General features: G+C 32.2%; 2 protein-coding genes across 7 annotated transcripts in view; one reads left to right on the top strand and one right to left on the bottom strand.

Moving 5' to 3' along the window:
* Positions 1–257: 257 nt before the first annotated feature.
* LOC124542985 (ubiquitin-conjugating enzyme E2-22 kDa) lies at positions 258–7097 on the bottom strand. Of its 2 annotated transcripts, XM_047120960.1 has the most exons (4): positions 6918–7096; positions 5373–5525; positions 3318–3696; positions 258–604 (listed from the first exon to the last, which is right to left on the bottom strand). In XM_047120960.1, coding segments are annotated over exons 1-4 (597 nt in total). In that variant the 5' UTR covers positions 6981–7096; the 3' UTR covers positions 258–602. The 2 variants fall into 2 exon arrangements, with proteins under 2 accessions (XP_046976916.1, XP_046976915.1); XM_047120959.1 differs by lacking the exon at positions 258–604 and having other exon boundaries at positions 2557–3696; positions 6918–7097.
* A 510-nt stretch (positions 7098–7607) lies between these two features.
* Positions 7608–26014, top strand: part of LOC124543002 (discoidin domain-containing receptor 2-like) — a 66489-nt gene continuing 48082 nt past the window's right edge. For 2 of the 5 annotated variants that reach the window (XM_047120988.1, XM_047120985.1), the window contains exons 1-2: positions 7608–7892; positions 18994–19101. In XM_047120988.1, the coding sequence (XP_046976944.1) occupies positions 19035–19101 (67 nt within the window). In that variant the 5' untranslated portion in view covers positions 7608–7892; positions 18994–19034. Of the gene's footprint in view, positions 7904–16819; positions 17331–18993; positions 19102–26014 lie in introns of those variants that run through there. The other 3 variants (XM_047120987.1, XM_047120986.1, XM_047120989.1) reach the window with 3 other exon arrangements.

Raw genomic sequence — 26014 nt, 5'->3', positions numbered from 1 at the left:
ACTTTAAAAATAATATGTAATAGTGACATAGTAACGGGTGTTACTATGTCACTATTACATATTATGTCAGTTATGAATTTATTGTGTTTTTTTTAATTGTATAATTTTCTTGCATGCAAACACGACCATCAAGCTTAAGACGCAGGCGCTATCTTGTAACTTACAACATATGACACATTTTGTCTTCGGAGCAACTCAGGCGCTTAAATAACAAACACACAAGGGATTTATAATTTTATTTAATAAAACAAATTAAGCACATAATTTAATAATTCATGTTTATTAAATCAATAATTATACGACACAAAATATTTATGATACCTTTATATCGCTTTTCAAATTGATTTATCCCTCCAGACAATTATATTACGTATAACTATATCCATATATTACGTTTTTTTTTTTAAATTTACGACAACAGACTGATTTCTTTTTCTTTTATTTACCATTTCTTGCATTGCATTATTTATATATTTATGTCATACCTTAAAACTTTTTAAATTAATTTAATATATAAAATATATAATCGATTCAAGCAATGTTGCGAGTAATACCAATAAAAAAATCAGGACCGGATGTAGGTTGACGTTTGCTGATTCTTGTCCTGAAATTTGTGAAAAAAAAATAAATGAGAAAATGTGGGCTTACGTAAATTAAATACAGTACAATATATAATTTTTATTCGTTTTAAGGTAATTAATATAAGGAATGCGAAACTACCTAATGCCGTGTTTATTTATTGATTCCCATATAAAACGTATCATATATCAATAAACATAAGAAATGCTTTTATTTATTAGGATGTGACATTAAAAATAAAAACGTATGAAAATATTATGTGTACATAAACAGAGTTATAAATACCTATTATTTTTTTTTTTGAATAAGTACATGATTTAAATTTTATTTACACAAGCATGCAAATAATAAATCGAATTTTAAAACATCACAATGTTCACATTACCATAAAGGCAGTATTTGACTAAGGATACTAGAAATTTACTAAAATAATAAAAAACTAAATTAAAAAATATTCTTTGTTCGGTTGACAAGTTTTAGCAGGCAAAGTAATATCCAGACCAAAATATTTTCATAAAAACAGTTTTTCTGGACGATTTATTCAATGATTTCATATGAAAAACGTTTCGATTTTAGTAAAAAAAAAAACAATACGACTTGATATGACATTATATAATATATAAGTACATCTAACATAAATTCCAAGAGTCCCACTATGAAATGCCGATCAAACCAGTAAAAATAAATGAAATAAGGGTAGGGTTGCCTCCAGTGAAATATATATAAACTTAAATGCTTACACTTACAAAATTAAATAAAAAGTTAATTACTGTAATTGCTTTAGATAAAAAAAAATAACATCGTAATGCCTGACAATATTCTGAATATTTTTTCAGCCAGAACCAAAATACTTTGAATGCGCTGACAACCCTATTAACAATTTTAGTGACTCACGTTTGCTTGAAATTTTTTTTAAAAAAAATCTTTCTAATTATGATATGAACATGAATACTTCGTGGGAAAGGGCGTTATGCAGCGTCACTTCTATCATTTCATGGAGCATTTGTTTCGTAACGAACTAAACGAGTATTATTAATTTCAAAAAGAATTAAATCAATTCACAATGTCCCCTCATCTTCGTCGGTAAAGCTTGTACAGTAAACTTATCGCTGTACCCTCAACATTCGAACATTTAACACTTATTTTGATAATTGTAACTTTGTATATTGTTGAAAATATAATAATTCTGTTCCACATCTCTAGACTATTACCTATCTCTGATATATGAGTTTGCAAGGATCACAAAATGTCTATCCCCACTCTTGAATCGCTGATTGAAGTCGGTTTGTATATTTGATCTTTAATCTGAATGGTCATTGGTCGATTGCAGCTGAATTTCAAAATGGACCAATGAACATTCGGTATTTCATCCAGATTTTAAAAGCACCGTTTAAAAAGCAGTGTTCTCATAATTTAATTATTATTTACCTCTAAATCAACACACATGTCTTATTTACTATCGTTTATATGTCTTGTTTTATTTAAAGCATGTAAGTATTGTATGATATTATTACTTGGTTCATTTATAATAAATATACCTCATCCATAACTGCTAATACAATTTTATTTATTATCCTGAGTTATAATTGAGATATTGTGAAATGTTTCTTATTACAATTATTGAAGTATTTATTTTGTTTGAAAGATATTTTTTCAATTTCGTACTATGGCTGACTAGGTGACAATACTTTATACCTATGTAGCACCTTGTTGACATCAAGTAGAGCTGTGTCATGTTAACAGACAAAAGAGGAATGAGGTTCTATGTTACACTACCGTCAAAAATCACTCAAATAACATCAATATAGGATATTTAATTTTGACAGATCGTGTCGAGAAATAACGTTAAGAGCCAAAAATTAAAACTATGGAATGTTTGAACATGATCGATGTGTGACTATTAAATGATATCGTCAGACTTCATTTTATTCCGTTACGACATAATTCAAATATGATAATTGATAAATAAGGATTCCATTAATTTATTAACATTTAATATAATTTTATGTCATTTGTTCCGACAGATTTCAATTCGATATTAAACATTAAGATTATATTGTACTTCTTCTATTGCAAGTGTCACATAACAATTTACAGCATCATCTGCTAAGTTGATCGGTGAGTCTATGACGGAAGATGCTGGATCTGGTTACGAAGATTTCAGGCAAAATGAATATGAGATTGTCACAGAGGCTAAGGAAATTGATGGATTTTTTTTATTATCAACATCACAACAAAAACATCGTTCAGAATATTTTCATATATAGTTTGGATCATCATGCATTTATGCCAATTACCACTTTGTACAAAATCAACACTATACTTATGTTACAGGTACAGAACAGGTGTTACAATAATTCCTGATGGAAGTTTCTTTCCTCCTTTTCCTTCGTTTACAATTCTCTGTCGGACAGAAAACTCTCCTATTAAACAATGAATATTGTATAACGATCGTTTGATTAGGTTTTCATTAGATACATAAATCGGACGAATATTATGACAATTACACCAGCTGGATAGAATACTTATGCTATACTCGACTATGGAATCGTTGCTTAGCGCGACAGAATCGTGCCGTCACACGTGGCGTCAGACAATTAGATCACAGAAACAAAATAAACTTTAAAAATAAAAAAAAATTAAATCAACAGATACAGCATCGAGCTCGTGACGCTACATCACGAGACATCTTGATGGGGGGGAGTTTAAGTATACAACTAGACATTTGGGTGACTAACAGAATAGCTGTTCTGTAGCTCGCTCCAGTTCCCAGTCGTAGGTCGAGAGGGCGACCCTGGCTTGGTGCTCGTCTATTCCCATGTCTTGGATGCGCTGGACTTTCTGGTTGAACTCGCAGATGCATGTTGGTCCACCGGCGTATATATTCGTCCAATGCTTCGCGGTCATTTCGAATAATTCATGATTCTCTTTATATTGTTTGGCAACGACCGCGTCTTGGGGATCGTTGGGCTCGGCGGCCGATAGCAATGCCTGTATCGATAAGAGGACTGTTCGTAATGTGAGCGCGGCCGCCCACTGGTCTTTGAGGATGTCCAAGCAGATCGCGCCCGTGGCTGACGATACGTTGGGATGCCATATCTTCGTCATGAACCGGATCTGAACGGAAAATAACGAAATATAACAAACATGGCTAAAATAAATAAAAACTAATAAATAACTATTAATGAAAATTTATTCAAACCACAAGAGGAGATAAGTAAAATAAACAACTTGAATAGACGCGGTATCATTGGTCGAGATCTTGAATAATCTATATCCATTGTTGGTTCGCATAAAAAGGAGTCTTCGCGGAAGTCGCTATCGGAACTTTTAAACTAAAATAAATATATTAAGCAAAAACCTTCTGTTGTGCATAGCTGGTGCACATATTATAAGCGATTCGTATGGAATTTGTAAATCAAAGTTTTGTCGCCTTCTTCAATTGGAATTGGGGATACGTATAAACGTACCTGTTAGTCCAAATAACAAAATATTTAATATGTTTTAGAAAGGATACGAAATTAGCGACCTAATCGTAGGATGCCCTAACAAATATACGCGTCTCAGCTCACATTTAATCGATATTCGAAATCATTTTTTTTAAGCTACAATGTGGTTAGATAGTTCGAATCGATCGATCGATCGAACGACGAGATCGATTTAGCAGTTGATCGATTAAATTCGATCAAAGTAAACGCGTAAAAAAGTAGTAAGGAAAACCGAAAATCGATTGAATCGTATAGTAAACAATATAATTCTTAAGATCAGGGAAACATACTTAAGACACCCACAGCAACTAAATTACATTCAACGTTCCGATAGTTTAGTTACGCCCAACTATTGTTTTTTCCGAATTTAACTCGCGAGTGCGACTAAGTTTGGATTATCTTTATTGTAATTTATGTTAACTTGTTGACATTAACTAATTACAACCGCGGGCGACTAGTACTCAAGCAATAGTTAGCGGTCATGTCCTTCCTTGAAAATTTAACATCTAAAATTTCATCAAAATCGATTCAGTGGATTGCCGTTGATAGCATAACAAACAGACAGATATTTTCCCATTAATAATATTAGTATACATAGCTTTAAATAAGGCGTCACAAAAACATCTAGTAACGCTTATCTATGATCGCAGTCAGTGCATAGGAGCGACGAAACAAAAAGTTTCACAACTTTAATAAATAATCAGACAATTAAATAACGAAAAATAAAATATTCTTTTTTAATTTCTTTTCCTGTGTTATTGTTATTAATTTAATTTCCACAAATTTATAAATCATATAGTTATAATCGTTATTACAGGGTATTATATTTTTTTAGTGAATGTGTCTGGATCACCCAACTAATTTTTTTCATGATCATAATATATTTTTACAGCTTCTCATTGGATGGAAGGCTATCTGTTTGATATCCTTTTGGGGAGTCGTTAACTAGTCCCAAAAACCACTCATATCTAAATTTTCCTCCTGACCAATTTCTATGCAGGAGAACTAAGGAGGATTATAATAAACTAGAGTGCGCCTGTGCGTAAGCGCAGATGCACACCCATCATGCGCAGTCCCGACGGCTTCAAAAATTTTATTTGATAAGATAATATTTTTGACAGTGTTTCGTGCATGGTCTTACTTTGTTTTTTCATACAATTCCGACGCGTATATAACGAGTTTGTAATTTCATATATAGAAACATTTTAATTTCAATGCCTTGGCAGATTCAAAAACTGTTCAGAGCTTATGGATCTGTGGCATTTATAATTGAACTAAGTTAGCATAAAAATCGAGCGAAATTACCTTAGGAGGATTAAATGGATATGTCTCTGGTACTTTTATCTCGAGAAGAAATGTCCCACCCTCGTATGGTGTGTCCGGCGGCCCAGATATTTCTCCCTGTAGTTCTGTCCAACAGTCATTGACTAATTCCAGTTTAATATCACCTCCTGCGACCTATTTAACAAATTACGTACAGTGAAAATATTGATAACATAACATAACATAACATATAAATAAATTCAAAAACCATACTAATAAACCTTTACTTCCCATATATTTTTTAATAAGGTATTGTTGCACACAGGCATAATTAGCAAAGCAACTTGAATTGTTTGTTAATCTGTTTAATTTTTGGGCAAGACAAGAGCTGAGAAATTCGCAAGGCAATAGCACAAACGACAAGTCATTCACAAGCGCAGCAAAAACATTTATCATTTTGCACAACAAGCAAGGCATACCTATATATTCATGGTAATGGACATGAAATGCAATGAATCAAGCAAAACATAAACATATCGACAATATGAGAGTTTAGTAAGTGTAAATAGCACGATGGAAATTGTTAAATCAAATAGAAAAATATATATCTCTCAATGCTAAAAAATAAGTACTTAATATAAAATTTGAAGATTTTTTTTTAACTTTCGAATTTCATTCAAAAGTGGTGTAAACAAAAATGATTTTTCACAAATCTTTGTTCGGTCAATTTTATACTGGCATCTGGCCAAGCAACTTCAGACAATTTGTATTACTGAATAAGATAATGACTTGGATTTTTAAATGCATCAGAGATTAAAATAGCTAAGGACAAAGACATTGATAGAAAAAAAAAAACATTTGATTTAATACTAGATCTTTTAACATATATGTATGTAATCATTGATTTGATGAGTATATGATGATGTTTATATTCAACTTTCTCATTATTCCTCATTGTTTTACTAATTAACATTGCTAATAACCTTTTTAAATCATTTTTAAAACATAACATATTGATATCTTCAGGTATAGGTTATAAATGGATTCTGTAAAAGTTATATTAAAATAGAAATCAATAATGATGACTTCAAAACCAATATTCAGTTTTAAAAATAAATTAGCAATTTCGTCTAAATGTAATATAGTATTGAAATTACAAAGTACACTTTTAACAAAGTTAACAATTTTCAAATTACAAAATTCACTTGCTTTCATACCACTGTTAACGTAATTAGATTACGTGTTAAATAACTTCCACAAACTTTTTAAGCGCCACATGACATATAAAACAACTTCATAAAATACCCGCCAATAAAATATAACTTTAGATTTGTTTTTGTAGTTTCGACAAAGTCAAGAATCAAATTTGGTAAACGTAAAATATCGAATTTGACTATTCATGCAGATGAATAGAGAAGTTTTAAATTATTTTTTAATTAAGCAGTCTAATTATCAAAATAATTTCGCAATATTTATCAGCAAACTTAACCATGCCAGTTAAGAAGTATGACATTGATACACAAATGTGCAAGTAACAGCCAAGAAGTTACGAGGATGTTATAATTTACGTAAAACATACTATCTCACCTCCTCACTTTTCATGACTTCCTTGAATTCCCTTTTTATACGTTTTGCAGCTATATTTGCCATTTTGATAATTTATAACTGAACGATGTTACTTTAAAGACAAACAGTGAGAGAGTGCGGATTTTATGTTTGGCATGTACCACAGAGTCCACAGACTGCTTAGTAATACTGGAAAGTGAATATGTTTGACATACAACTGAGTGACTGGATCGAACTGTGAATGTATTTGAGTGAGTCAGTGAATATAAGAACGTAACATACAAATTTGACAATTCTTTCGTTTTTTATCTGTTATCTTCGTCTAAAAACAGCTCTTAGTCTTTTTTGGACAATGGTATAATTTGAGAGATCAAATAATGAAACTGAACAAATAAAAAACGGAGCTTTAATTTTTTTATTAATTCTTCAATTATTATTTTTTAGCTTACTGCAAAAATAAGATGAATCATAAATAAGATTGTATGCATAAATGTAATGTAAGCATACACTTTGCTAAATATTTCAAGCAAATAAAGACATCTTCTATAGTGATTAAATTAGGAAAATGATAAGTAAGCATAATCTGTAATTTTTATTTATTATCTTTATCTATGGTTACTGATTGTTTGTGTAGGAATTTGATACATTCGTTCTTTGGTATAGACAATCTGTATTTTCATTCAAATGTCCATTCGCTACTATTTGCCTACTTCAGACCGAACTTTACTACGTGCAGGAGCTTTCAAGCTTTGTGCTATGGTCGATTAAATTGAGGTGTTATAACATATTTTATTACATAGAGTGCATACACTTTTTAATATAATCATAACTAAACATTCATATAAAATGGTGATATTTTGACGGTAGTAAGTGAGTTCTACCACTGAGTGTTCATATAGTAGAGTTATGGCTGGTGATTTCAGAAGTGTGAGGACATCGTTATGCTAATTTACTTCCCATGTTACCGGGTTTCACCTATGTACCTGGTGTTGGAAGGTGCGTTAAACGTGAGATTTTATTATTTTTAACAACTTTTCTATTTAATATCATTAGTGAATGCTTCAAACATTTGGATGTATAGTTGTTTTCTTTGTTTCATCTAACACTTGGTCAAACATAAATAAATTACGCTAAGGGTATCAACGGCCCCTCTTGTTTCGTATGCCTGCTTCGCTTGCTGACGGATATATTGCGTTTATTTACATTCCCGTTTTCTTCATCATTTTAGATTTATTTTTTCCGTGTTTACAATTATCGTTTCATCGTTGTTACTTAAATAATTTTACGCATCCGAAGTAAGACTTATTAAATGTATTTAATAAAATATTAAATTAGTTAGCAACCTAAATAAAAATATGTTGAAGTTAAATTCATATGATAAACATACATTTTAATATATTTTTTTAAGTACCTGGTTCTGGTAAGGTAAGTAGGTTTTTAAGTACTTCAATATTAGGAGTATGACAGAAAAAAGGCAAAATTATTCAATATTAATTAATGATTACTCATTTTCTTTAAAACATATATATAAACTTTTATTATAATGTGTTTATAAAATTATAGCTCTTTTTGTGCATCATTGTTATATATTCTATTTAGAAAAACAGTAAAATACTGAATTATCTAGTCTTCTTACATAAAATTGATTAAAGATGCAATGTAGAGTTGTTTAAATGTTTTAAAAAAAATCTATAATTATATATTAATGTAAACATATTTTTCTATTAATCCTTTCAAATCCCATTAATTGCTTTTTAGTTATAATATGTAGCTATATTTTCCAACTCAGATATTTTATGATTTAATTTAGTTACACTACTTTGACTTTTGAAATATTAGTCAGTGATCTTACTCAATGGTTAATATTTTCACTGGTTGTTGTTGTAAGTACTGGTGGAATTTGAAGCAAGCCATTTATGGTAGGTACGACAAGTTCTCTTACAAACTTGTGTATTTAGGTACAAATGGTCATAGAGATAGAGTAATGACCTTTATCTTTGTTACAACAGATCGTGATTTTCATATAAATCAAACAACCTTTAGTCAAGTTCTAAAACTAAACATTTGGTGTGTAAAACAAACACACTGTATAAAATAGTAGACTTTCTTTAAAACAATGAAGGTACCTAACTATTAATAATTTTGGATCAAATTCAGCTGTCTTTGATCAATATTATTTCATATGTGCATAAAATTAACATTTGTGGCAACATTACAAATAGACATTTCTATATTTCTATCATTCAGTCCTTATTTTACTCAACAAGAGCTACACTTGAATCAATAATGATTAGGTAAATGTTATATACTCATGCTTAATATAGATTTTAACTTAACATACTTTTTGACTTAGCTTTCAAATTTGCATCTATGACCAATCAATATCTGGTCATTAAAAAAATTAGTAAATCCTTTGTAATGAAATCATTCTATGATTAAGTTCATCTTAAAGTTGACAGTGTTTCTGCAAAAGTACAAATCAAATAACAGGAAAGAACCATTGTAACATTTTATAATTGTTGAGTCCATCACTCCAATTTTCTGAATGTGCAACTTGCCTCACTGCAACTTGATTGCTTAAATAAACCAGACCACTTACTAATAAATCATAAATTGACTGTCATTTGTGGTATTCAGCATTAGTATAATAGAATAAATCAAGAGTATACATGCTATATAGACATGTGTAAGTAATTCAAAATTATAGTTTAAGACAAGTTTGGCATCGAAAATAGGGATTATACACGATAATCTTGATATTATCCATTGCTAGGGTTCTATTCCTTAAATAAACTAAAGATATTTTGCTACATAATGAAGCGGAGAGTACATAGTGGTTCAAATAATTGTCGGTACTTGCAAAACAAAGATATGTCATAAACTTAATAGATGCAGATAACATATATAATTTATTGAGTGACGCTGATGCAATGCTTCAATTGGAGACATTAAATTCATGATTCCTTATCATCAATTTAATTTAATGTACAGAATGGGAACAACTCGTCTACATCTGCTAAATGCGACACATTTATTGATTTAAGCCAATTATTATCAGTTATTGAAATATAATAGGTCAAAGTAATTGATCCTATGGTTTGAATCGAATTATAACATTATAATTGTTAAGGTAAACATTTGTACTTATAACTCAAATAAGATAACTTATTTTCAATTGATATTTGAAAGTCATATGACTGAATTATCTTGATGCTCTGGTCATCTTTGACACCGGTACTAAGATGTGTGTAATATTTGTATGTATGTATGTATTGTATGTGTGTCCATGCAGGTTTGTATGGGGTGTATGTAACACGATAAATACGATGACAAATGTCAGGTATCTCTAAACTACTTATCCTCCGCGTATTGCTTAGGTTTTAAGGGTTTTTCGTCAGATGATAAGTATAAAAAAGTCGCGACTGTCATTCTTTGGATTTAAAGCTTGTTTTATAGCAAAACTTCATCAAATTGGGTTCAATGGTTGCCAGTGAAAGAGCAACAGACGGACAGTTATTTTGCTTTGTATATAATGGATATATATATTATGCCTTTTGTACAAAAACGAAGAACCAAGTAATACTAAAAATTACTGCTTAGCGCTATAATGTGTGGTTGCTACCGGAATTGCTCACAGCCCTTCCACCATGTAAATAAAGGCGACTCTTATTATAAATAAATATGTATTTCGTTCATAGTTTTATATTGTTTAAAGTATTTAATGTGTTCGACTTACGACAACCAATATGAACGCAAATAATTAGAGAACTTGATCGTGGCTTCAAATCCAGACGAACCATACTGAATTAAGAACACATTTAATTACAATCTTAGATATTTATTACAGAGAACAACGTAATAACAGAAATGTGGTTTTTAAAATATTTTCTTTAAATTAGAAGGTTCCATAGTTAAAAAATATGTAACGCGAATTTTCCTTTTCGATCTGTAGAATATTTTTAATAAGCGAGTTTATTTCTATATTAAATATAGATTTTGATTGACTCACACCTTAGTCAGAACAGAAGTTTAATGACCTCTGAATATAAATTTTGAAAAAGATGTAAGTCAGTTGTGACTAACGTTCTTACATCTTTATCCAAGTATACCAAACTGAATGCAACAAACCTTAAAAATTGTATCATTAAAAACGATATCTAGTTCAGACCTTCAGTGATCTCCAAAACTACTTGGTCCAGGAATAAGGAGTAAGTTTCTGAGCAAAATTCAACATTTCAACATTTAGGTCACAGATTTATTAAATGCTTGGTTACTACGCTCGCTGAACTGGCTGCTTAATGTACGGTCAAGTGAGAAATTAGCTCGGTAGTTACAGTGGCTGGTAATTAAATTGTATAATCTTATTTTCTTTACTTCAAGTTTGTGTTGTTTATACTTACTCACACACAATAACGCACTTGTTGATGATAGTTATAATATAATATTCAGCCGAGATGACTTAGTGGTTAGAAGGCGTGCATCTTAACTGATGATTGCGGGTTCAAATCCACGCAGGCACCACTGTGCTCAGCGCTGAAGGAAAATATCGTGAGGGAACCTGCATGTGTATAGTTTCATACAAATTAGCCACGTGTGTATTCCACCAACTGCATTAGAATAGCGTGGTGGAATATTTTCTAAAACCTTCTCCTCAAAGGGGGAGGAGGCATAAACGCAGTGGAGGGAAATTTACAGGCTGATATTGATAATATTTAATAAGTTTTTGTTTTCAACCTTTCGTATATTCGATTGATGAAAAAAAGAGACTTACTGAATCAGTCCCGTGTCACAGCTGATTTTTATCCGGACGTACTGGACGAAAACTGTCAACATTTGTTACTCATATAGAGTTCGGTGACACAATCGTGGATGTATAGCGTAAATAAACGGATTATGTTTTTGCGGGTTGATATGTGGCAAATAATAAATAAAGAATCGAAACTTGTTTTCGTAACATTATTTATAACCAAATATGATATAATCTGTATCGAACCTTTGGGATCCTCTCGGCCCGTACTATGTACATAAAACCACAGATCTCACGTTTTATTCATTTTCGTTTTTATATCTTGTATTATCTCTCAAACTCTCTGGTCGAAATTAAATGTAAAAGATAATTTTACTTATAGAACGAACCTTTAAATGTTCTTAAAAATCTATCCGTTTTCAATTAAATTATTTTAATGTGTTGATATGTTAATTTATATTTCATAATTGATATATATATCAATTATGAAATATAAATTAATATATCCTTATTTATAACTAACTAACTCTAAATTAATATACCTATATTTATAACTAAAAAATTCAACAGCATGCAGCATGGTATACGGTTTATGAAAGTCCTGAAAATAAAAACTATTTTTGCATGAATACGGCATAAAGCGAATAAACGAAACTTACCTCTTGATGAAAACAAACTATAACAGACTCACAGAAGTGCTTAATCCTAAAAGGGTTCAGTTTTTTCGATGGTTTTGTGAAATCCGATTAATAATAATTGATTAATTATGGACTGTATATTCGTGGTTCAAAATTTTCATCACTATTTTTTTTTCATATTGTTTTCATTGGCGAAGATGACCATGTTTCAAAAATCGATAAGGCGCCATGTGTTTATTTCAATAAAACCGTCTTTATCCATGCAGCACTGAACGTTATATAGCCTCAAATCGGATATTCGGACTGATTAATACACATTTTTTTAATTAATGAACGCGCAAATTCGAAAATTTTGAAAGTTTACTTTATATAATATAATTGCAATGACATTTTGTTATAGTTAAAAAAAAACAATAATGCATGTCTATTAATTAAATTTAGAACATCGCCAAATGTTTTAATTTGCTTTTAGGTATATGTATTTGTTTGGTTTTGTTAGCGCTTATTTTGTCATAACTAAAGTACAAAATTAGTTTATTTCAATAATGCAACTGTACTGAAATGTTTGCCCACTATTAATAAAGGTTTTATTATTCGTGTTGTTTTAATAGAACATTATATAAACATTTTACAATACGGACTCCTCATATCTCTGAAAGGCCTGATGCGTCTGGATTCATTTATCTTATTCATCGTCTCAGACTGTTCCGTAGTTCCCAACAGAGTCAATGCATCTTCTGTTTGAGGAATTACTTAGTGTCTCTGTACCTGTGGAGTTGTGGACATTCAACGTTTCAATATCTATGAAGACTAATCGTCTAGTATAGGTCTAGTGAATATACGAGCCTCACAGCAGAATACGACTGTATTGGTCTCATGAATCGATATCACAGTATCTCAAAGCAATTAACTGATTACCATTCTATAAAGTCTGTTATAAATACGAATGTTTGTTTGTTTAATTGTTACACTTTAACGTCTTAACTGTTTAACCGACCGCGAAATTTTGCATATTGCGTCGTTAAATGTACGGAGTCCCTGACACCCCCTCCCTCTCACGTGTAGCAGCGTTCGGAAATAAGTACAAATGAGATGGGAGTCGTTTTCTTTCAAAATAATACTCGCTAGAGGAAACAAGAACATATTTTTGTACCCGAAGATACATCTAAATTAAAACACGTTGCCTGTCGGTAACCAAATATATTTTTATAAATTGGCATAACACAACAATGGCACAATATAGTTAATAACTAAAATTACTTTTCAAAATGGCATTTTTAATGTTGTAATATTAAAGGAGTACGACCTCTGTGGTCGAGTAGTGTGTACGCCGGTTTTCATGGGTACGCCACAATGACATCCCGGGTTCGATTCCAGGCCATGTCAATGTAGAAAAAGTTTCAAGTTCAATCGTTTTCTTTGTTGTCTTGGGTCTGGTTGTTTGTCGTAGTGTCGTAACTTCTGATTTTCCATAACACAAGCTTTAACTACTTACATTGGGATCAGAGTGATGTATGTGATGTTGTCCAACATTTATTTAAATTTATACTTTACTTATATATACTTTACTTTATATTATAGTTTTGACAGTTCTTGAGAGAACTTAGTCATACAGCCGAAGAAAAGTAACACGATTTAACTCACGATCATTGTGCATAGTCATCAGCTATTATAAAATATTAATTTTTGTTCTTCTCGGTCAAAATAAAACAAGCAGGACATCGAAAATAAAGCTAATAACAAAAAGAAAAGACACAAAAGGCACGGACAATAGGTCTGTGGGGATTTATTTATTTAAGAAAAAAAAGCCTATCGCCTTGTGTCTGCTATGGCTAGTATGTGTACAATGGAGTCGTATTAAAAAAAAGAGTTGATTATGATTTTTTTTTTAATTTAGTCTAGTTTCACCAATATATTAGGATGTTTCAAGTCTCTTTGCTGATTGATGTGTGATCTTTTAATCTTAAATAAACATTACGCAGGTCACATAATGTATCGCTGTCACTGTATTCAACCCGATGTCCCTTACCCTCCCGAGTAGACTTTGACATGAGGGATGGGATTGTTGAGCCCTTTGTTACGGCAATAGTCTTTGGTAAACTCAACTTTAAAACATTATGCATATTATAAAATATTTCAAGTGTTTGTACGTATAAGTAGATCTAGAATATCATACATATTTCGACGATGTTACCTTTTGAAGTTCGGATATGATCAATAGGAATACGTTGATTAAGAAGGACCAGAAAGCAACTGCAATTTTGTTCCCCTGAAAGGGTTCGAGTATTAAAGAGAATTAAATCTTATTGAGTCGACTTCATGTGTATATTTTGCAAGAGTGCTCAGTATGTTATCATTTTGTCAAAATCACTGGCGGATATAATAAACAGAATATATATGTATTTTTATTCCGGATCCGATTAAATTATTTCATATTTTACCAAAACATTGATATAATTGAAAAGTAAATACTAAACCGGAGCATTGTTCATTAATAAAAAGCTACATCAATAAATCATATTGCAATAAAATATTTATGTATTCATACGAGATTCAATATAAACATACATATAAAACTAAATATATTAAAAAATGTTGATATTTTATTTCAAGTTGTCGAAATTCTCTTAATTAAAACTCGTTCGAAGATTTTATTTTGACGTACCTTTGTGTAAATTCAATTTGAAACGCTACGTTTTGTTACGATCACGATAACAGCTACCGAAAATAATTGTATTCTTTTTCGTGCGATATTTCAATACGGGTGCATTCGTTGTCTAGTTACATTTTGAAAACGTTATTTAATAATCTTCAATCACGATGAAGTCGCCTTAATTATTTCTCGTTAAACCCGAGAGAGGAACTAGTTCTTGTATTTATTACTTGAAAGCTTGAATGGAAACGCTATATTTTTTCATTAACCATTCGTATTTAAAAAAATGTATCAATTCATTTAAGTAAATTAAATTATATAAACTAGAGCGAGTCATAAAGAGTTTCCATGATATTAATAACTCTTGCTTCCATTGCGGTACATATATATGTTCTTTTATTTATAATGAAAAGGCAGGCGAGTAAAACGGCCACCTGATGGTAAGTGGTTTCCACCGTTCATAGACATTGCCACTGTAAGAAATATTAAATAGTCCTTTCACCTTTAAGGCGCCGCCAACCGACGCCACTTGTAATTACACTGGCTCACTCGTTCTTCGAACCGGAACACAGCAAAACAGTGTATTGCTGTTTGGTAGTAAAATAACCGTTGATTTGGTGGTACCTACCCAGCCGGTCCAACAAATACCTACCATCAGTGAAGTGAACTGTTATAGCTTAAATAGGTTGAACTGTTTACCGAACTTAACATATGGTTCAATAGATGTTGCTAATACAATTTTTATCTTTTGTTTATTTATCGGAATATTTCACGTTGAATAAGTAAGCCGATGAAATAAAACAAATGAAATGCAACCCAGCAGACGTCAAATAAACGTCCAGCTAAAACCAATCAAAACCGTCGAATACAAATTAAATAATATCTAACTGGAATATGGACGGCTGCGAGATAAATCCGATGCGATGTTTGTGAAAAAATAACAGTCAAGTGGAAGTACGACTCGCGTGCCGAGTTTTCCCGTAATTTTATATGTATTACGTCGACACAGAATTAGCAATGAATTGTTTTTGAACTTATCATTTACTTGTTGCTTATCCCTTCGCGCCGAATCGTTGCTTAACGAAAAATTCTGACGGTTTCGTGGATCAGTGTTCGCGATTTATAATGAAAATATGTTTTAAACCCTTACATTTTATTACGCCCTGGTAAGCCTTTAATTTTTTTACTCATTTATAGTGCTTATTAGTTTATGTACTTTTCGTATCGTAATGCACACGACTACATGCAAATATAAATCAGTAATAGTGTTTTGAGAACTAACTTTTTATAAATCAACATTATTATTTAATGAAAATATTTAGTTTATTAATAATTCTGAATGAGCGTATCGAGACAAACGAAAACGAATGTAACTGTAGAATATCTAATTACATTTTGCACATGGAGATGTCTCTCAGGAAATACCAAAAATTTTCATCTCAAACGAAATGCACTGAGAACGGTTTGCAGCGACAACACATTCCACTTTATGAAATTAGTGTTGAACATTCGTATAAATTCACAAAGATATTTTAGTTATAAAGTTTAAGTAATTATATATAATACATATCATTTTCATAGAGACGGGTCTTCTGGTCCGAGCGTAAGGGCGGGCGCATACAAGAAGTTTTAGCCCGGGCCTCCCCGGCTCGCCAGCTAGCGCTGCTAGGAACTGCCATCGTCTAGTCGCTCTAGTATCTCGGAGCGTCCGGTCGGGTTATGACGTCGCGCCGACACCGCTCGTAGCCGTACTCGCACATAACACCACCACTCGTATTGTGATCTACTATATTTCAAACAACAATTGTTGCATTCTTGTTTTAAATTTTATTTTTTCTCGCCTGTTAAAAAAATGTTTATATATTTTATTTCAATTATCTAATGGAAATACTTTATTAATTAATATTTCTTATCGTTAAATGTTATGGCACTATAAAGACTTAATTTGATTAAACTTAAAAGTTATTGGTGTCGAAACATATTTCAAAGCGATCGGTCCGGAAACCGGTGTGTTTGCGGTCGCGGTAAAGAACTTCAACGTGAATTCGTCTAACGAATACACTGAAAACCTCTTAACTAGGAAGTGAATTCAACTCCACTCCGTATAAGGTGCTTGGAACTTGCGGGTCGTGGCCTCTCCCTGGATGAGTTGGAACGAAATAGTTTTTAATACACGAAGAAATTCGAACTTTATACGGTTCTAGTCATATCAGCGACTTTAAAACTTTTAGAAGTGACATTGTGTTTGATAATAGACAGTAAACAAATTAATTGGTGCTGTGCGCGTTGTGTCAACTTTAATATTTGTATACGATATTATATTCTGATAATCCAGTACATTTCGAATTGACGTCGTCGATAGTACCTAACTAATAAATAGGTACCAATAGTTTTATGTGAGTTTTTTCAACTTATCAAGATGCTCATTTTCGTTTCGTTTTCAGATCGTCGTCAAAGCGACGTGATAAGAAATGTCTATTGTCGCGCGGCATTGTTAAATATTCTATTTCCAACGGTTTCGTCAGTGCACTTTTATTTTACCTAAAGGGCTTCTCACTTGAAACTTACCGGCAACTTTAAAATCGTCTGGAATGCTCTTACAAATTTTTGCGTAGCTTCAGGATAGTTTTTTATTTTCAAATTCCTTAGTGAGTAGGTAATTATTGTACAATGAAAAAATATTTCAGTATGAACTTCAGGTTGAGATGTAGATGGAGATGGACAAACTGTAGAAACACACATATATACATACAAACTGTAGAATTGTATAAAGTAAATTAGCAAAGGGAATTATAATTTTTGATTTTGATTGACTCGTCACTAAAATGTACTATGAAATTCGTATTAATTAATTAAGTTCTAACACTAACTATAGAATTATGAAACCAAAATAGTACTATTTTAACGACACATTTATTCGTATGACACTATGCTGACGTGGATTATTTTTGTATACATATTCCATTGAATCAGTATCTATAATTAACACCTGCACATTGTAAAAGACTAGCATTCAAAATGTTATTACAAACACCAAAGCCGATGACAGTGGTCTATACTTAAAATTATAAATGTGAAAATAACTCTGTCTGCCTATCTGTCCAAACGTCCAATCAAAATTGATGACATTATTTGATGACATTATTCTATGAAGCAAACTTTAACTACAAGGAAGAACAAAGGCTACTTTTTTATCTAATACATGACATCCAATCCCCTAATCCAAGCGAAGCCGCGCGTGACAACTAGTATGAAATAAATGACACGTAGACGTAGTCTAATGTTTTGCGTTGCACTACTTTAGCTAATTTCGCTATTGTATTATATTCTTATCATAAAAACTGAGGAAGACATCCCGATAACTACTTTGCCTTTGCTATAAATAGTCTATCGATAACATTACCTTTGTTTAATATACCGATACTCTCGTTATTACTGTATACATATATGTCCATAAGTACCACACGTAAATATAATTTTAGATACAGGTACCTCCAACGTTATATACAGAATGTATATAATATTTATTAAACAATAATTCAACCCGATTTCATTCTGTCTGTAAACTATGTTTCGTAGCCTTTATAGTAACTGAGTTCCTTGCGGTCCTTCTCGGTATAATCTAAATTCAGAACCGGTGGGAACTTAAATTAAAATGAAAGGTATAAAACGATTAAAGATAATAAGATGAGCCTACTTTGTGTAGGTAAAGTATATGTATATTGTTTTGGTAAGGTCGTTGCTAGTTTTCCATTGTTTTTTTTTATTTGAAAATTTGTTTTATTGTGTAGGTACCTATATAATTAAATTTGTTCCGATCACTTTCTGTATCGCTAAACAATAATACTATATACTGTTGTGTTCCTAGCTGAGTATAATATTTTAGTTAGCAGAAACTGATTAAAATGTTTTATAATGAGATTAGGTTTTTACTTACCCCATAAGCTCTACTATTTCAAGTAAAAAAAAGAAGCGTTTTCGATTTCGATGAAACATTAGCTTGAGGTTACACAAGGAAATGTTTAGATCGATTTTAGTCTAATAAGCAATCTGTTTCAGAATCGGAGTGTCGGTAGAGATGGTGAAGTGAGCGCGGCGAGATGGTGCCGTGTGTGGTAGCGCTATTGCTTCTCGCCCGGGCCCTGCTGTTGCACGCTCTGGATATATGTAAGTCATTTATATTACACATATACTTTGATAACCAGCGTAGGCAGGCTGTTAGTCTGCCTGTTTTTCTTTATAGTATCAATACATTGACTGACAAAGGGACCCCATGTATGGTCTTCCGATTGATTTGGGCCTCGGCGACTATTCTCAAAGGAGACTGGCGAACTACTATTGCAACACAACCTATCACTAATTGGAGTCTACTAATGGACATAGGCCTCTCTCACGGCGCAGTTAAGCCTGTAGTTATACGCCTTCCGCACCCATTTGGGCTCCTCTAGCTTCTCCAGATCATCGGTGCATCTGTCTGGAGCTATACGTTCCGTTTGCCTCGGCTTTGAACTCGAACTCATCAGATCCAAAGGCATTTCAAATTTTCATTTCAATATGTTTGCATTGTAATCTGCGTTATTTGGTTATTGCGACAGTTTCTCTTTGTTACTTTTCCTTTAGTTTAATTTAATTGATAAAAAGTATTTACTCTATATCGTTTGCTGACATAAAAATAAATAATACAATTATGCTTAAAGTTTTATGTAGATAAATATTGTTCTTTTCTCTCAATTTGTATACGTCAATATCTTTGAAAAATACGTGAAACGTGGGGCGTTGTTGTAGCGCACTAAAGGTGAATAGATCGGTCGTCAAATATTTATTATTCTCACTGTTTAAAAAGTAGTACGTAATTAAATTCTTATTTTTTCCACTCGAAGTCGCGCTGATAAGTTAGTATAGTCATAAAATGATTAACAGAGAACATCGTTGAGATTGGTCGGAGATGAGCTCTTCAGTCATCAAATATCTTTTAATAAAAGGGAATTTCGTATGAATTTTTTTTTCCATTTTTAATATCACTATTTTTCCGTGAGATATAATCTATTCAAAAAGAGTTTTTCAACAATGTGAATTAATTTTCAATGTTCACTAGCTCCGGAAATTTTCTAGGGGACTGTCATTGTTATCTCTGTACCTACAAAGTAGAATTCGGTGAGCATATTTCGGTGACAGTTTCAGGTCTCAGTCAACGTCCGAATCTTACCAGCTGAAAGAAATCGGAATAATGAAAGAACTCAATCTTTCTTTTATCTATTATTAAAATTGAAATTCCTTTTTAACGAAACATTAACTACAGAACAATGGAAGCTTACTTATCGATTTTAATTATTTCGAGTAAATAGTTGTATTGTGTATTATCCTATATTGCATATCTTCTTTGAAATAGATTTGCATCTCGATTCCCGTTACACAACCACTTAGCCAGATTAACTGCCTATACAATGATTAATTCTTGTCGATAACCGTACACTATTAGGTCCTTGATTGGAACATGATACGTAACATATTGAACAATACGAGACAAAGAAATAAATAACAAATTAAGAAATATCCATCGGGAATGAGTGTCTGCCTACCATGTGACAAATAAATATATAAAACTTCTAATTGCCTTAACTGAAATTGGAAATGATTAATATTTATAGCCTCTAAACCTAGGTCGAAAATATTTAGTATTTACAGGCTATTATCCTATTCTAAATTCTGCTCATCTATCTTTCCATGTCAGTAGGTACATGGAGCGGTTATCTCTGAAATTATATTAATGAAAGTAATAATATTAAACGTATAAAATTTTAAATTCTTTTGTTTCGTAAAGACACAATGAAAATAATAACGTACTATTGTTTTATGATAGTTTAAATAGAAATAAAACCAATAACATATCAGAATTGTTCATTGAAATGTTCTTTTGCCTTTAGTGTATTCCATGTATAAATCCAATATAAACTTGATGAATATTATTCAGCTTATTGTATTTTTCGTTGTATGTGTGAGTTTAAGGTGTGTAAAAAATGTCTGTATAGTAGTAGTCGCCCGCGGCTTCATATTCACGTTATACGCATTGGACGTCAGTTGTTATGAAAAGCTATAAAAAATACAGACAGAGACAGACGGACAAATACTTTTGCGTATATATTATTAGTATTGATTGGATCAACTTCTAAAATTAACAAAAATTTTGAACAAAGAACGCATTGATGCGAAACTGTATCGTATTGGCGAGTTTCATCGGGTAAAACGAATATAAGAAATTATACAAAGGCATTTTAAAGCTTTTCAAGACAACCTTTAGGGCCAAATAACGACTATCGAGTATCGACTATGTAGGCAACGTGTACATAAAGACAAAATAAGTACAGTGATGTATGATGTTGAATGTCGCAAATTAATCATTACGAAATAGATGGGAAATCCATTAAATCGAACGATGATTTGAGCGTAAGACAGGTCGAGAGACGATACAGAGGGAAACATTGGCTTAGACATTTACTTGACAACGTATTTTAGCAACGAGAGGACACGGCACTCGATGTTGCTTTGACAGTTCGAAATTGTCATTTGATTGCTATTCAATTGATAATCCTAGCATTTCGTTTTATGGTGAAATAAAACATGAGTTTCTCGTATTATCTGAATACTGGATTTGAAATCGATTACATAGTTAACTGTCCAACTGCTGGGCAAATGCCTACTTAAATAAATAGTCAATGTTACTTGGTTGTAGGGCTTTGTGCAAGCCCCTCTGGGTAAGTACCACCCACTCAACAGTTATTCTACCGCCAAATAACAGTACTCAGTATTGTTGTGTTCCGGTCTGAAGGGTGAGTGAGCCAGTGTATCTACAGGCACAAGGGACATAACATCTTAGTTCCCAAGGTTGGTGGCACATTGACAATTTAAGGAATAGTTAATATTTCTTTCAGCGTCATTGTCTATGGGCGATGGTGACCACCTACCATCAGGTGGCCCATATGCTCGTCCGCCAACCTATACCATAAAAAAAACAGGCATTGCTAAATTGTTTACGTCACGCGGATATTCAAAAGTCTCGAACATAAATTCGAGGATGTATCGTCTTGTACTGATTAAGATGTAAAACATTTGAAGCGATTACGTAAGAAAAATTTAGAACCCGAAGAGTTAACGATTGTTTCATTAAACACATTATATGCAACACTAAACAGCTCTCATCGTTTGCATCTCGAAATGGTTGTGCAGTGACGACGGGACTTTATGTCTTATATATTTAAAGTAGGTTTGCCATCCGACCTTTTTTCTCAGGACTGATTAAAAAAGAGACCCGATTGTCTGAATAGTATGTTAAAGAAAATATATGGAACCAACTCGACTTCTACGTCCATATCGACGATAATGATTATAAAAAAAAACATACATACATAAATGATTGGAAGTTTTTTTTTTAATTACAGGCATTAGGGAAATAATGACTATTTAACGGCGTATTCAGGCGATAAGGAAGTTATTTTGTTTTGCCTAAAATACTAGTATCTATGAGTAAAGATGGTAACTTACTTTAATATGGGCATTTATACAACAAAAAGCAAAGAAAACTCACTACCTTTTTAAAAACAAGAAATAATTTCTTAGGACGGTTTTGCTTATTGAATAACGGGTGTTTAGATAGCTACTGATTCAACTCGAACAAAACGAACAATTGCTTAACTAATCCTTGTTCGACATAACATTTATCGATGAAGCCACACATGTTATGTCCGATGACATTAAACGTTTACGAGACGACACACTTCATACATCGCCGACGGTCTGGCGTGTGTATCGAGTAAAGAAATGAAGTTTCTTTAAATTAGTAATGGAAACCCTAATTGTAAGCCATCTCGGCGCCGTGATGGCGTAACTCATGGTAACGAAATTGCTACATCTCGTTTGCAAGTTTCGCTTCGCTATTCACACGGCTATCAATGCATAATGTTGCGGACGTCAGTGTCGGTGCCTTTAATGCTGTAGCTATACTTGCTAGTTGAGTTACGTTGGCTGGGCGATGGAGTTGTTTACCTGAGAATATATGTTTTTTCATTACGTGCTATCGGTGTTATGTATATACAAGCAGCTGTTTTGCAATTCGATTCGTATTCTAAGAATGTACTTCATTATATCTTATGTTTTATATGTGCCGGTAGAATATGAGGATTTAAAATCGTAGGTTCAAAACCGGCTTGAGTTTTAAAGTATTTAATATTTTATTATAAATGATTTTGTACCCAAAAAAAAGTGTTATGAAACGTGCATGTGCTGTGCGTAGCAATCAGCACTGTAGCAGCATGGTGGAATAAGCTCTAATAGGTCATTACGAGGAGAGTTCTTGTGATTTTAAATTTCAACTCATTTTAGTCGGTGCGTTAAAATGATTAATAATTTTATATTTTATTTTCATTTAAAAAAAGATATATTGCTTATTGGGCGTGGCGCTACAAAGTTCTAATAGCCTTTTTATGAAGTACTCGCGACCCGCTATGACTGTGCACGGTTATAATTACGGTTTTTAAATAAAAACATTACCCACGAGCCCACGATAATGTACGAATATTTTATATCGTCATATTTTTCGATGATGTTTGTGAATTTAGGAATGAATTTTCCCAAAGTGTTTAACTTGGAAGCGCCGAGGTTTGAGATATCCCCCGCAACGTCGGCTCGCTTTAACTATAACTTATTAGGACATAAGTAGGTATAGCTTAAAGCGATCTGGAAACAATCTATCAAATAGTGGAAGTTCTATGTTGATTTATAGTTTAGCCGTATATCCTTCAACTAACGAACTAACAAAACTTTCTAATAATATTCATTATATTATATACTGTTTTACTCCACAACGCACAAAGCTGTTAACATTCTCTGAATAAAATGAAAACATTTAATAATACATTTCGTTTTTTCGTTAATGAAAAAACATCGCTTGTTATGTACCTGCAATCTGACTTTATGAAAGTAATAAATATGAATAGTTAATCAGCTTAATTATATTTCTTTACTAATATAAACAAATGAAAAGTTTGTTTAAAATTAAAAATGTAACCGTCTTCACATTTTTCACGGCTCGGATAAGGCTAACTTATTCTACATTGGAGCTCCAATACGGTATGAGGATATACGTGTAAGATTTTCATTGAAAATAGATATATTGTCACGATGATTTCAATACATAAAATCAAATCAAGCTTACGAATATTTTGCGGTGCTTGTCTGAGTTTGAACAAGGTCAACTCGTTCAAACCATTTGGTTTTCCCGAAGAACCGTGGTCGGAACAGAAACGTTTAAATCGAGTCAATTTATAGACACAAAAAGGTATATAGATAGTACACGGAGCGAATTTAATAAAACATAACATCAAACACTTTGAGTAATTTCAATTACGTTGCGATCGGGTCTACCTGCCGGCTCATAAATTACCGAATGCTTAAGGTATTCAGTCTCTAGTCAGTGTCATGTAAGCCGGAGATAAACACAGGCGAAGGCAGCACAGTTTGCTGTAGCTTAATGGTCTGTCTATAGAGTAACAGGTGGAGGCATCTCGTCACAAACACGATCGCTGCTATTGCGATCTCGTTAACGTCTAAAGCCTCTGTTTACGATCGACGGACTCCTGTTACACGTCGGAGCGTATTATTTTGATGCATCAAGGATTATTAGCAGTCTGTGGCTGAATATGTATAACTAGTGAGGTCGGTGTGTGCCGCACAAACCGTACTGTCTACGGTACATTCCGTGAGCTTCTATCAAACACAAACCACCCTTTGATGATGTTCCATACAATTTGCGGATTGTTCTGCTATAGAATGTTCGAACAATTCTTGGATAATTTGATATATTGAAACGTATATCAACTTTAGCTACAAGGAATAGCATGTAGCATATTATAAATTAATAAACGAATTACTGATACTTTTGCTGATAAATTAGTTATTTAATTTTTTTATTGTACTTTGAAGTATATTTCTCTTCAGGTTTCGTATGATAGCAAGGAATTGATACTTTATAATATATAGTATTCATTATGTATTGTAACTTATAGTTATGTATACTATTTTACATAACGACGTTATGTCAATGTACTGATCTTAGTATGAACAGCAGAAATACTGAAGAGGTTTATAATAGAGTTTTATATATTATACTCGATTTTTTCTTCTTGCTATCATATCTTCATGTATAAAAAATATGTGGTTACGTTTGAAAAATACAAAAAAAATGCCATTCGTTCCTGGATCATATATTCATCGACCAACTCATTCCGTCATTTAATGTCATGTAATATAAAAGGAAAATGTATTTTGATATTTATATATTTTTTTAATTGGGAAATATTCATATAACCATATGAACATGCATATAGGTACCTAATAACACTACCGTGTATGTTAATGTTGTACTTTTATTAATGAGAACGTCCTCTTTGTTCGCTTAAGCTTAAAAACAGGAAATGAATCACATGATAATAATACTATGTGCTAGCTTTATACAGGTGTTTAAAAACATCCAAATGAAAGTCGGATCCCTCTGTCTGTTTAAGTCAACATGAAAAAAGGCCCTTGAACGTTTGGCCCCTTCATCTCCGTTGATTAATAATACGATCTGCTCCTATACTATAAATGTTACTATTTCACGATCAAAACACGGAACCGAATTTAACTTAAAATCAACCCTAAGAACGAAAGTGAAACCGCAGGCGAAATTTATAATATTATATAAATGCCAGTACAGTTTGTGAGATTTGATGATGATTGTGGTTACCGTAATGTTCCTTATGTCGTAGCGTAAAGTTATATCGTCAATATTCGTCTTTAATTTGCTGATTGTAAATATGCAAAAAGAATTATTCAAACGCAGTAGTTCCTCAGTGTGTTCAGCCGTGGTAGCTTGGACGAGATATTATTAAAATCGAAAACATCTCCTACGAGAGCTCTTGTTTAATTTGCGATTCTAGGGCAAGCGTACGTCACATTATTGAACGTGTTGAATCATAATATAAATCATAAAGAACACGGAATCACACTTCAGGTCCGAATTCTGAGATTTCATATAGATGTTACTCTT

The sequence above is a fragment of the Vanessa cardui genome, chromosome Z (assembly GCF_905220365.1).
Source record: "Vanessa cardui chromosome Z, ilVanCard2.1, whole genome shotgun sequence".
NCBI classification, from domain to species: Eukaryota; Metazoa; Arthropoda; class Insecta; order Lepidoptera; family Nymphalidae; genus Vanessa; species Vanessa cardui.
Note: the sequence above shows the minus strand (reverse complement) of the source record. Positions and strands in the feature narration are given on the sequence as shown.

Excerpts from the sequence above, each read along its gene's own strand:
- LOC124542985 (XM_047120959.1), bottom strand. The coding sequence starts at position 6,980 with ATGGCAAATATAGCTGCAAAACGTATAAAAAGGGAATTCAAGGAAGTC. Across the intron at positions 5,526-6,917 it reads AAGTCATGAAAAGTGAGGAG|GTCGCAGGAGGTGATATTAA; the intron begins GTGAGATAGTAT and ends TTTGTTAAATAG. Across the intron at positions 3,697-5,372 it reads ATCCATTTAATCCTCCTAAG|ATCCGGTTCATGACGAAGAT; the intron begins GTAATTTCGCTC and ends TTTTCCGTTCAG.